Consider the following 12,658-nt stretch of genomic DNA (forward strand, 5'->3'; position numbering starts at 1 on the left):
CTACAGTCTCTGCCCCATTGTCTTTCCATAATATGTACTTTGTAAACTCCTAATCTTGGATAAATCTAGCCATTTATCCTATATCTAGGCTACTAAATGTTGCTAGAGAAAAATCATGCAATAGTGTGGAATGGGCTGCTGCTGTGTTTCTAATTAGATTTCCTTCCCCCATATGGCCACAATAGTTATTCTAAGACTTCGCTTCAAGCTCCCTCTCCCACCCTTAACCTTACCTCCTACTTCTCCTAGAAAATTGAGGTTAACAGATGCAAGCTTCCTAATTCCTAAACTCTGTGAGTAATAATATCTGTACCTACTCTCACACTATTTTCTTCAAGCTCAAATAAGAGGTGGCATTTTTCTGTTCAGGGCTAGCTCTTCCACCTGTTCTTAATCCCATTCCCCTTTCCAGCATCTTACTCCAGTTTATTTTTTGTGTTCCCTATGTTATCAACCTCTCCCTCTCTGACTCTCTTTCCTTCATAACCAAGCTGTCTGCATCTCTTCTCACTTATTATCAAATCACTAAATTTCTAGAACAGAGTCTAGCACATAGTTCTTAGTAAATGCTTGCCCAAAAGAGGGAGCATTGAATGAATTTGAATAAATTTAATTAGTGTATACATTTACATCCTCAGCACAGATAAGTAAGTAGCTTAGCAAGAGCAATTTAGATGAAAGTAGAGGGCTTTCCCTCAAATTTTTAATCCCACAATGATCCCTTCAGTGAATGTTACTTGATTCAGGCCTCAATTCTATCCATATTTAAAAGGCTTCCACAGTCCCTTCAGCTACTATTCATCCATTATCTGTCATCATCAATAATTAAATATTTACTTCTGCTTCTAGTTATGGCATACTAAGTAATCAGAGCAATGTTCCCATTAAGAAAAGCTAGAATAGTTAGAGAAAACATAAAACACATCTGCTTATAGACACTAGAGAGCTAACAAGATAGCAAAAATTTCCAGGAAAGGACCAGAAGAAGAGTCGTCCCAGGATGGTGAACCTAGTGTTTAGATGTGATTTTTGCTCCAAGGACTTATGCTGATTAAGGGTAAGACTGAGAGGCCAAGAAACTGAGCCATACTTGATAACCTAGAAGGACTGAAGCTGTAGAGATTGGTGTCTAGGGATTGCTAAAGTAGGTGAAACACTTTTACTTTGGTTTGAAAGTTTTAAAGGCCACTATTGTAGAATAAGAGTGAACCTGCAATAGGCTCCCCCAGAGACTGTAGCTCATCTTTCAGTCATCCCAGTCCCGTAAATTGGATTGAGGTAGTTCTAGAACATGGGTAATCCCAGAGTGCTAGTGCTCACAGGTTCTAGGCAGAGGCAAACATCAATTGTCCCTAGGAGGAGATAACATCATCCTAAACCTTAAATTATTTCTACAAATAATTTTGCAAATACAAAGTTAAGCACACAATCAAAAATAAGTAGATATATAAGGAAATACCTACAGAAACAATAGACATTAGAATCAGAGATAGAGGATCCAGTTACTGGAGTTATCAGACATAGCCATTAAAATAATTATACTTAACTATATTCAGGGAGATAAAAGGTGAGGTTGAGAATATTGGCAGATAACTTGATTTTTTTTTTAAGAAAAAAGAACCAAATGAAAATTCTATAAATGAAATTTAATGGATTTAACAGAAGATTAGACTTAACTAAAGAGAGATATAGTGACCTGGAAATAAATCAGAAGAAACTATTCAGAATGAAGTATGGAAAGACAAACACAGTAAAATATAGGAGAGGGTAAGAGATAGAGAGAGTACAGTGAAAAGGCCTAATATATATTCAATTTTATTGATATCTCAGAGGAGAGGAGAGAGAATGAGAAGAAACAATATTTAAAGAGCTGGTGGCTGACAATTTTGCAAAATGATGAAAGACATCAATTTATAGATTTAAGAATCCTAACAAATACCACCAATGTAAAGAAAAGGCCACATGTAGGCACATCAATAGTAAGACTTCAAAAGACAAAGACAAAGGAAGAAACCTTAAAAGCAGCCAAAGGGGGAAAAGAAAAGCCTGCCTTCAAAGGAGTCACTGTTAGACTGATAGCTGACTTCTCAACAGCAAAAATGAAAGCCAGAAAACAGTGGAATGGTATCTTCAATGTGTTGAAAGAAAATAGTTGTCAACTTATAATTCTATACTCAGCAAAAATATCCTTCCAAAATAAAGGTGAAATAAAAATGTTTTCAAAAAAAAACAAGCAGAGAATTCATCACCATCAAATCTGCACTAAAGGAAATATTAAAGGGTATTCTTTGAGCAGAAGAAAGATTATCACAGATGGAAAGTCAGAAAAGCAGAAAGGAATGAAGAGCAATGAAAATGGTAAATCTGTGAGTGAATCCAAATGAATATTAAATGTATAAAACAATTATAATAAACTCTTATGGAATTTAAAATACAGAAAAAAATAAAATATACAACAATGGCATATAAGTCTGGAGGGGGTAAGTGGACTTAAAGTGTTCTAATGTCCCTTCATTGTCTGGAAAGAGGGTAAAAGTATTCAACTTTGAATAAGAGGTCCTCGCCAGTGCAGAAGGCAAGAAAAAGATACAAAGATGGAAATAGTGGAAAGAAAGAAAACTGGCATTATTCATAGATTTTGTACATCAAAAAATAAAAAAGCATATACAGGTAATTGGTTAGAATCCATAAGTGAATTTCTTAAGACTACTGGATACAAGGTCGATATACATAAATCAATTACATTATCTATCTGTATGCCAGTCACACGTGGTTAGAAAATGAAACTTAAAAAGATGCAACTTAAAATGACTTTTAAAAATACCTAGAAATAAATCATGCAAAATACAGGTAAGCCCTCTGTGTAGAAATACATAAAATTAAAGGAGACTTAGTAAATATAATGGTATATAGCATGTTCATGGACTAGAAAAGTAAATATTGCAAAAATCTCAGTTTTATCCAAACTGATCTTTAGATTCGGTGCAATCCCAGCAGATTTGGGGATGGGGGAAAAGAATTGAATAAGCTGCTTCTAAAATTTATATGAAAATATAAAGGACTAAGAAAAGCCAATAAACCTTTAAAGAAAAACTAGGTAAGAGGATTGACTCTGTCAGCTATGAAGACTACAGTTTAGTTACAACACTATAGTGATTAAGACAGCGACACAAGAATAGACCAGTAGTCTAGTGGAATAGAAGAGAGAAAGTAGAAACAGACCCAGTGTAAGTCAACTTTTGATTTTAAAAAGATGGCACTGCAAAGAAAGGAAAGTCTGTCTTGATAAATGGTGCTAAGATAATTGAATATCCATATAAAAAAAAAAAAAGAAATGACCCCATCCTTACACTATAAACAAAAATTAACTCCAGATGGATTGTAGATCTAAATATGAAAGGTAACGCAATGAAGCTCCTGGAAGATAATATAGGCAAGTATCTTAATTACTGTTGAATAGGGAATGACTTTTTACACAGAATGAAAAGTGCTAACCGTAGAAGATAGGAGTGATAAGTTAGACTAAACTAAAATTGAGAACTTCTGTTTATGAAAGGACACTATTAAGAGGGGAAACGGGCTGGGAAGAGGTATTTGCAGTATGTATATCCAACAAAGTATCTATTTCCAGAATATATATACAAATCAGTAAGAAAAAGACAGACAATCCAATAGAAAAAAATAGCAGGAGATTTGAATAGGCACTTGAAAAGAAGAATGCAAATGGCCAATAATATATGAAATGAAAGACCTCAGCCTCATGAGTGATCAGGAAAATGCTACATATCTCCAAGAGAAATGAAAACTTATGTCCACATAAAAACTTGTACGCAAATGTTCATAGCAGCGTTATTCATAATAGCCAAAAAGTGGAAACAACCCAAATGTCTATCAGTTGACGAATGGATAAAATGTATATCCATTCAATGGAATATTATTTGGCAATAAAAAGAAATGAAGTACTGATACATCCTACAAATAGATGAACCTTGAAAGAAACCAGACACAAAAGTCTACATGTTATATGATTCCACTTATATGAAATGTCCAGAATAGGCAAATTTATAAAGACAGAAAATAGACCAGTGGTTCTTTGAACTGGAGGTGTTGAAGGAGATGGGAAGTGACAGTTGAAGGGCATAGGGCTTCTTTTGGGGATGATGAAAATGTTCTAAAATTTATTGTAGTAATGATTGCACAACTCTGTGACTATACTGAAAACCATTGACTGATATACTTTAAATGAGTGAGTTGTATGGTAGTGAGTTACATCTCAGGAAGGCTGTTTTTAAAATATGATGTAGTACTTCTGCATGCACACCAGAATAGCTGATATTTTTTTAACTGGCAATATCAAGTGTTGACAAGGATACGGAGTGATGGCAACTTTCATATCCTGCTGATGGGAGTATAATTGATACAACCATTTTGGAAAGCTCTTTGATATCACTTCTTAAATTTGAACACAGGCACACCCTATGATCTAGGATTTCCGCTCATTAGGTATATACCCAACAGAAGGGATAAGTCCAGAAATATTCTTGACAGTCTTAGTCATAATAGCCAAAACCTGGAAACAACCCAAAAGTCTGTCAGTAGTACAATAGATAAGTAAATTGTGATGTAGTCATACAGTAGAATGTAATATAGCAATGAAGATAGACTACAGCTACACACAAAAGATGACTATCACAAAGAGAATATTGACTGAAAGTATCCATACGCAATGTACACTATCTGACTCATTTTTATAATTCAAAAAACAGGTAAAACTGAGCTGTAGGGCTCAGGGGGATGCATGCTTAAGTAAGAAAGTTGTAAAGAAAGCAAGAAAACAATTACCATCAAACACAGTGATCACTCTAGGGGGGAAAAGAAGGGTTAGTAATTGGGAAGGGCAGGAGGAGGCTTCTGGGTTGTTGGCAGGGTTCTGTTTTCTTTACCTAGTGATGATTAACATATTCATTATGTAATGATTCATTGTGATGTACAGTTTTGTGTATTCTGTGTGTTTCACAATCAAAAATGTTTAAGAAATAAACATTTAACAGCACAAGTCAGTACATATCCTATATGTGTGTATGTGTATTAAATCTAATCAACAGTAAATGCTTATTTTGGGAAGGTAGTAGGCTACGGACTAATACTTTAATTTTTCCTTTATTTTTGTAGGAATATGTTTATCCAGAAGCCAGAGACAGACAATACTTATTATTTTTTCATAAAGGAGCCAAAAAGTCACGTTTTGACCTAGAGAAATACAATCAACTCAAGGATGCAATTGCTCAGGCAAGTTTTCCAAAAATAAAAATAAATTCCAGCCCCATCTTGTATTATTATTATTATTATCATCATCATTATTATCCACAGTACTTCAATGAGTAAACTGAAAGAATGATCCAACTGTCTTCTTCCTATATAATTTATTCCTCAATTGATAAAAGTACTATTTTAGCATGGACACCTATCTAGAATGTTTTATAGCACAAACAGGTGAAAAGATGATGGGTCCCATATATCCTATTAAGACTAGCATATTGAAAATTTAGACTTGTCTTTACTTTTTTCATTTCTGTTTCTTCACAGTTATCTATTTTTACTTTTCTCTCTCTTTTTTTTTTTTTTTTTTTTGAGGAAGATTAGCCCTGAGCTAACTACTGCCAATCCTCCTCCTCTTTTTGCCAAGGAAGACCGGCCCTGAGCTAACATCTGTGCCCATCTTCCTCTACTTTATACGTGGGATGCCTGCCACAGTATGGCTTTTGCCAAGTGGTGCCATGTCTGCACCCGGGATCCGAACCGGCAAACCCCGGGCTGCCTAGAAGCGGAACGTGCGAACTTAACCGCTGCGCCACCGGGCTGGCTCCTACTTTTCTCTTTTTAAAATCTTTCTACAATAATTAATCCAAAGATTTCTCACCTAAAGTGTGTGGTAGCAATGGAGCAAAAATAAAATCCAGGTAAGAGAAAAAGACTACTGGAAATCTTTGCCAGGCGCAGGTCAGAGATTATTGAACTGGAGGATGCTTTTTTAAAAGATTGATATACTTTATTTTTCATACTAGTTACCTCTTTCAAATTTTTGAGTGTGCCTTCTCCTCACTTTGATATCTTTAATTTTGGTGAATAATTCCTCATTCCTCTTCTCTGTAGTCTTCTATAACTTTAGAGATTTTTAAGTAATCTCTAGAAGCTCTTCCCTCCTCTTTAATGTTTAGTTGCTCTCCTCTGGACCTTTTCTGCCTTCTCTGTCCCTTATTGGTGATGAGGTTGGGCTTTGAATAGGCTTAAGCCATCTTCCTGCCTTGGCCTAAGTGGGCTCGTCGTGTCTTTTATTGCTCTGTGTGGTGGTTCTCAACTGGAGGGAATGCATCAATATCCTCTCTAGAGCTATTAAAAATACTGATGCTTTGGCCCCACCCTAAGCCTATTAAACCAACTTCTCAGGGGTGAGGCCTGGGCACGTGTGAGTCTGAAAGCGCTGCAGTTTGGCTGCACATCCCTGTTTTAAAAATCACTGACTAGTGGAAAAATTAACAACTATTGGACAAATAGCTAAATTCTCAAGCAGCATAAATTAAAGTTCTGGCTTCAGGCAAAGGTCTGTGTAAGGGCTTCCCTCTAGAGAAACGCCATTAAGGTGCATCAGGTGCTCCCACGTTGCTGAGCCTCTGAGTCCTGCCTTGTTGACTGCGTAGCCTTTTCTGGAGGCTCTGCTGATAGCCGAAAGCACCAGAACAGACTTCTGTTTCTGTCCCGCTTTGTGATCCTGTCTTTAAAGCCCTTTGCCTCTGGCACTGTTATTTTGAGAGTAGTTGACATGCTTTCTGTGATTCACAGTGCTGGAGGAAAGACAATTTCCTTTTCTCAGGAGATGGTAATATCACTGAAAGCTTCACTAGCCAGTTTTTCTCACCTTTTTTTTTTTTTCTATTTTAGGCAGAAATGGACCTTAAGAGACTGAGAGACCCATTACAAGTACATCTGCCCCTCCGACAAATTGGTGAAAAAGATTGATCTTCAAAGAACCTCTGAATCCCAGCAGAAAGAACACCTGTTTATAACTATTGCCTTTTTAATTAAAGCATTGCAGGTGGAAGCTGGGAGCCATGTCGGGGTAGAGGGTTTTTACCTTTAATTAAAAAACAAAAATGAAAAGCATCTTAGGGAAGAAAGGAATGTTCAAATCTGAGGATCAGGCTCTGTGGAATAGAAGCTCAAAGGGCTTAGGGAATATTGTCTTAATCAAGCATCTCAGTTTCTGGATGAAAGTGATGCATTATATATTCAGAGATTCATCAAGGGAAAATGATGCTGGGGGTGTTTGTTTCTTGCATCTTTGCAGGAGTGGCAAAACAGTAACACACCAGCACCCCACTCAGCTCTAATTTTTTTAATTTAACCTTTCTTATTTTTGACATAGAAGTAAATAAATATACCGGAAAAACAAATCCTTAAGATATGTGGTTGGCAAATGCAGCCTGAACCCATGTCATTAGCGTTTATTTTAAATTGGACCCAGTCTCTGCAAAGTTACCAGGAATCTCTCCCGCTTCTGCCCCTTTTCTGACCACCCATACCTGCTGGTTACACTAATTTTATCCATATGATATTTGGAACCAACTTATGACTGATAATTGACACTTTGAATTATCCCTTAATACCTTCTTAAAAGTCTATATATTCCAGTGCACTGGATCACTATCTAGGAATCATTGGTAACACTGCATGATGTTTTTTTGTTTTGTTTCTTACTACTTAATCTTTAAGATGAGACAAAATTTCCCTCATTTATTTCTCTATCCCATTGATTTTCCCCTCTCCCTCCACAACTCAAATCAGAGAGGGGAGGGTTTAGCTGTATTACCAAATAAGGAAGATAGAAAGTTTACAAACTGGCTAAAAATCATGGCTCTGTTAGCCGTTTCAGAACCAGAATAATTTCATTGCAGTTAATATGCTTGTGTGACAGCATTCCAGGCCACCCTTTTGGCTCTGCCTTGTCTGGAGGCTTTGTTAATCGCAAAGGACACACACTTCCACACTTCGTGAGCCCTCCCACCTCCACCACTTCAGCAGTTGTAAATCAAGTGTGTGGATCTCAAAGGGTGCAATTTACCTTTATACAGGTATACATTTCTAGGCTTCCTTCAACCTACCTTCTTCACCCTATTTTTTCTTATCTTAAATTGAAAGAAAGAAGAATTAATCTTATACTCTATCAAAGTATTTTCTACCATATTTCCAGATGACATCTGCACTTGAAGACTCAAAGGAATCTGTGTCTCATATCCTGTTTTTAACTACTGTGGGGGTAGGATGGAAGGGATGATGGGACTTGCCACACAGCTGATTGGCTTTTTTCTTTACATGATTCATCCCTCCTCATTGTGGCAAGGGGTTTCTTTCTCCTTGGGATCCTTGTGTATGAAAAGGAAACTGTAAATGAGAAACCTAGACTCCAGGTGCCTTGCAGAGGTTGAAGGCCAGCCAGAATTGCTGCTGCTGCTGCTCCTGCCACCACCCCTTCCACTGGCATGATGGAATGAAAGGATGCATGTCTCCACTTCCCAAACCCTCCTCCCACTTCCTTCCCCTGACCACCCCCCAAGTTGTTCAACCCCTTCCCTCATTTATTTTTGTTAAGTTGTGTGAATTATTTTTAAACCATTTATCCTGTTTATGCACAGAGTTTTTAAGAAGAAACAGCACAGTGCAAGGAGAAAATCCTTTCGGGGTGTGTGGGAGGTAAGGGAGGGAGGATATGGAGAAAAGTCCTTTAAACAAATAGCAAAATATTGAACACGTGTAAAATCCTGTATCATTTATGAAATATGTAAAAAAAGCAATGTACCTTCTGGAACAATAAATATTCAGTTTTTGAAACGTAGCATCTCATTCTTTAAAGCAAAAACAAAAAACAAAAAACTATTTTCCTGTGGGAACTTTTTCCTTCTAAAATTAATTTTTATAAAAATACTATTTTGAAATTAAGCTTTGTTCCCAGAGCCTATATTTTAAAAACAGGCATTTCATTAATTCTTCCTAAACCTAGGATGGTCAGTATTTTCCTAGTTTCCCAGAGCCACCAGAGGTCAAGAGATAACAATCATAATAAAGCCAGTGGCAGCACTGAGACTAATATCCTTATCTCCTGATTAACAAGAAAAATCTCCATTATATCAGGCCACCAGATTGCCCAGTGTAGTCTCCTGGACTCCAGAAAGTTGTTCAAAGATGAACCAAGATTACATATTCATTATTTTAAGAGTTTGTATCAAATTTGTAATGATTACCAGACAGGAAAATTTCACGTGCTGCCTGAAAGCATATCAAAAAGCATGTATTCGATGGCTGACTGCATTTAATGCAGTGTGAGATGTACAAAGAGCCTCCATAACTATGGTCCTGTCTCCTTGCAGCTTATAGCAACCTAACACAGACATCCCTGAGATATAGTGTAGGGTGTAAAAAGATACGACTGAAAATGTCGAGCCATTGTTTGCATTCAACAAATACTACCTACATACTCTACAACATTCTGTTAGGCTTTAGTGAATCTTCAGTGGGGACAGATAATGGAGAGTGTTCAACCCAGTAGTGAGTGTAGGTAATGCAGTTTTGCTGAGGGACCATGGACTTTTAGAACTGGAAAAAGTAAAAGGTTCTCAGCATGGTCCCTGGAGCAGCAACCTGGCATCTCCTTGTTAGAATGCAAGTTATCTTATCTCTGCTGAATCAGAAACTACGAGTGGGGCCAGCAACCTGTGTTTAACAAGCCCTCCTGGTGATTCTGATGAGAACTATTGATCTAGTCAAACCATTGCTTTAAAGAGAAGGAAACTGAGGCACAGAGAGGGCATCTATCTACACTCATCAGTGACTCCAATCATCAAACAACCAAATGGAGTGACTGGAGAATTGGCGAGTGTGGTGAATGTGGTAAATGGAAAGAACAGAGAGCATGTTCTATTGTGTACTATGTGTACATGTACTATTGTGTCTTGCTTATCAGGATGTAGTGATAAGCACACAGTAGACACTTAGAAAAACAAATACAAATAGGTTGAATTTTTTTAATCTACCTGGAAATATTTCACAGAAAAGTAGGACTTCTTAGATTTTGGAACTCAGTTTCACCCAAACATTAAGGGTTGTAATTCATTTTTATCACTGCCAACAACCCTTAGTTCATTGCTGTCTTGCAAATGTCCAAACTCCTTGTCTTTCAAGATGCACTTCATGATTATTTCCTTTGGATAAATGTATAGGTTAATTTTAATGAATCCTACTGTATATTAAATGACCCACTGTATAAGTTTTCATTTATGTATGTTTTATAAATGCATCATCCATTGAGTAATCCCTCCTTCTTGAAACTGTCCTCAGCTCCTGTGTCTACTCTTGGGTTTCCTTCTACACATCTCTACTTCTCTGTCTCTTTTGCGGTGCCATCTTCCTCTGCCCACATCTTTGCTGTTAGGCTTCCCCAAAATTCTATCTGGGACCACATTTACCATGGATGATCGCATCCACTTCCCCATTTCAGTTACCATTTATATGTTGGTAGCTCTCAAATTGTTATTCTAGCTCAGATCTCTCCTGAACAGCAGACCAGTTTATTCATCTCCTAACTGATCTATTTCTAGCAGTACCCGCTATGCATTAAATTCCTTCAGTGGCACCAGAGTATTTTTGTTTTTAAATTTAATAACACATACTTTAGGGAAATCAAATATCAACAAGAGTTAGCGTTAAATATGGGAGAAGGGAGGCTAAAAGATACCAAAAGAAGCAGTCAGCCAAATCCAGATGAGAGACATTCCATAAGACAAATGACTGGGTTTCTTCCATAAATGACATTGGCAGAGGGAAAGGAGGGGAGACCATTGCAGATCAAAAGTAACTTAAAAGACACAACCAAATGTATGGATCTTGTTTGAATCTTGACTCAAACCAGCAAGAAAAAAATTTTTTAAAAAATTGGGGAAATTTAAATATGGAATGGGTATTAGATGATATTGAGGAATTATTACTAGTTTTTGTAATAGATGTAATAATTACATGATTATGTAAAGAAGACCGTATGTTAGAAATGCATACTGGTGTATAAGTGAAACAAGATTGACAGAATGTTAGTAAATATCATAGATGGGTGTTCATTATTGTTTTCTCTACTTTTGTATATATTTGATATTTTTCATCATAAAAAGTTAAAATGAAAGGGCAGGTCAACCAAAAAGGAAAAAACAGGAATGACGCACACAAAAAATCCTACCATCCTGGGAATGTTTGTTTACAGAGCCAAAGGGCTATCTGGTAAAAGTCCTTGACTCCGACAATCAATCCTGGCAGCAAATCTGGGTTTATCTCATGCACACGTCCTCTGTTTCTCTGCAACACACATGAAGCACTCAAATGGCTTCATAGGGACAGGAAATTTCAGGATTTTGTTTTTTCTGTTAAGAGTGCTGACACTTAGCAGCATTATCCTGCAATGAGACAATTCCTCAGTCCCAGAGTCATCCATTGTTGCCATCAAATTGCAGCTTAATAATAATAATTGCAGCAAATTGCTCGTGTTCCACTAGCATTAGTGATAAAGCAGCTAACTACAAGTTTAGATCAATGGAAACCACTTGCTAGACTATAAACTCTGTGCTTGCAGGGACCACGTTTTCCTTAGTCACTGTCAAAAACCATTGACCAGCACGGCCCTTGGCCCCTGGTAAGCACTACTGTTTAACTGAACTGAAACCCTTAGAGGAAAGGGGCCATAATAATTTGAACGCACTTAGCATAGTAACTAATTGTGCTAAGAAATTATGAAGACAAGTTTAGGGACTACTTCCTAAAGACAATAATATTCCTTTCCCAGTCACTAGAAATTTGGTTATTAGGAAAAGAAACATAGATGAGAAAAAGTATAGGAATAACAGAAGCCCAAAGCATCAGGTCAAGATAAGATTAGGGAGAAAAATTTTAGTTTCACTCAGATCCATGTTGAATATAATACTTAAACGAACAAAAACCTTTTCCTCACCCTTCGTTTTATCCTTCCCCTTCACACTTATCTTCAGTAATAGTACTTGCCACTTCTCAGATGTCCACACACCACAGAACTTCAGGGAGCTGGCAAATTCCAAACCTGTAATTACTAAGGTTGTATCTGGTGACATGTTAATATATACGTCCAGACATTTTCCCTCTTTTGTCTAAAAGTGAAACTCCAGTAAACTTGGTCACTTACTTTTCAGCGTGTTGTTAATTTAATGAGTTGAAGCCCCTATCCCTATCTTAGTGTGAGAATTAGTAAAATAACACTAAACCATTTTAAGTTTTGGGAAGAAAGGCACTATGAAAACATGAGGTAGTGCTGCTTGCATTGGTAAAAACACAACTGAAACCTTGTTTCTTTAGGAAGTTTTGAGATCAAAGATCATAATAATACAGACTTAAGAGCTTTCTTCAAGAGAATATCGTCTCCTTCCCATACCTGTCCTTACTACGTTTTTGTGTGCTATTGTAAATTTCTTGACCCTCCAACCAAGACATTTCCTAATGACCAGTTCCAACAATTTGGCTTTATCCCATTCTCATTTAGTATGCAATGCTATGGCTGCGACATCATGAACTCAATTCCTAGCAGTCACCAAAC

General features: G+C 36.9%; 1 protein-coding gene across 2 annotated transcripts in view; it reads left to right on the top strand.

Annotated features, from left to right (window-relative positions):
• Window positions 1–8,886, top strand: part of MCU (mitochondrial calcium uniporter) — a 188,504-nt gene extending 179,618 nt beyond the window's left edge. The window contains exons 7-8 of one of the 2 annotated variants that reach the window (XM_070226993.1): window positions 5,173–5,293; window positions 6,944–8,886. In XM_070226993.1, the coding sequence (XP_070083094.1) occupies window positions 5,173–5,293; window positions 6,944–7,017 (195 nt within the window). In that variant the 3' untranslated portion in view covers window positions 7,018–8,886. Of the gene's footprint in view, window positions 1–5,172; window positions 5,294–6,939 lie in introns of both variants that reach the window. The other variant, XM_005602459.3, reaches the window with a different exon arrangement.
• The last annotated feature ends 3,772 nt before the right edge of the window (window positions 8,887–12,658 follow it).

Source organism: Equus caballus, chromosome 1, assembly GCF_041296265.1.
Source record: "Equus caballus isolate H_3958 breed thoroughbred chromosome 1, TB-T2T, whole genome shotgun sequence".
Lineage (NCBI taxonomy): Eukaryota > Metazoa > Chordata > Mammalia > Perissodactyla > Equidae > Equus > Equus caballus.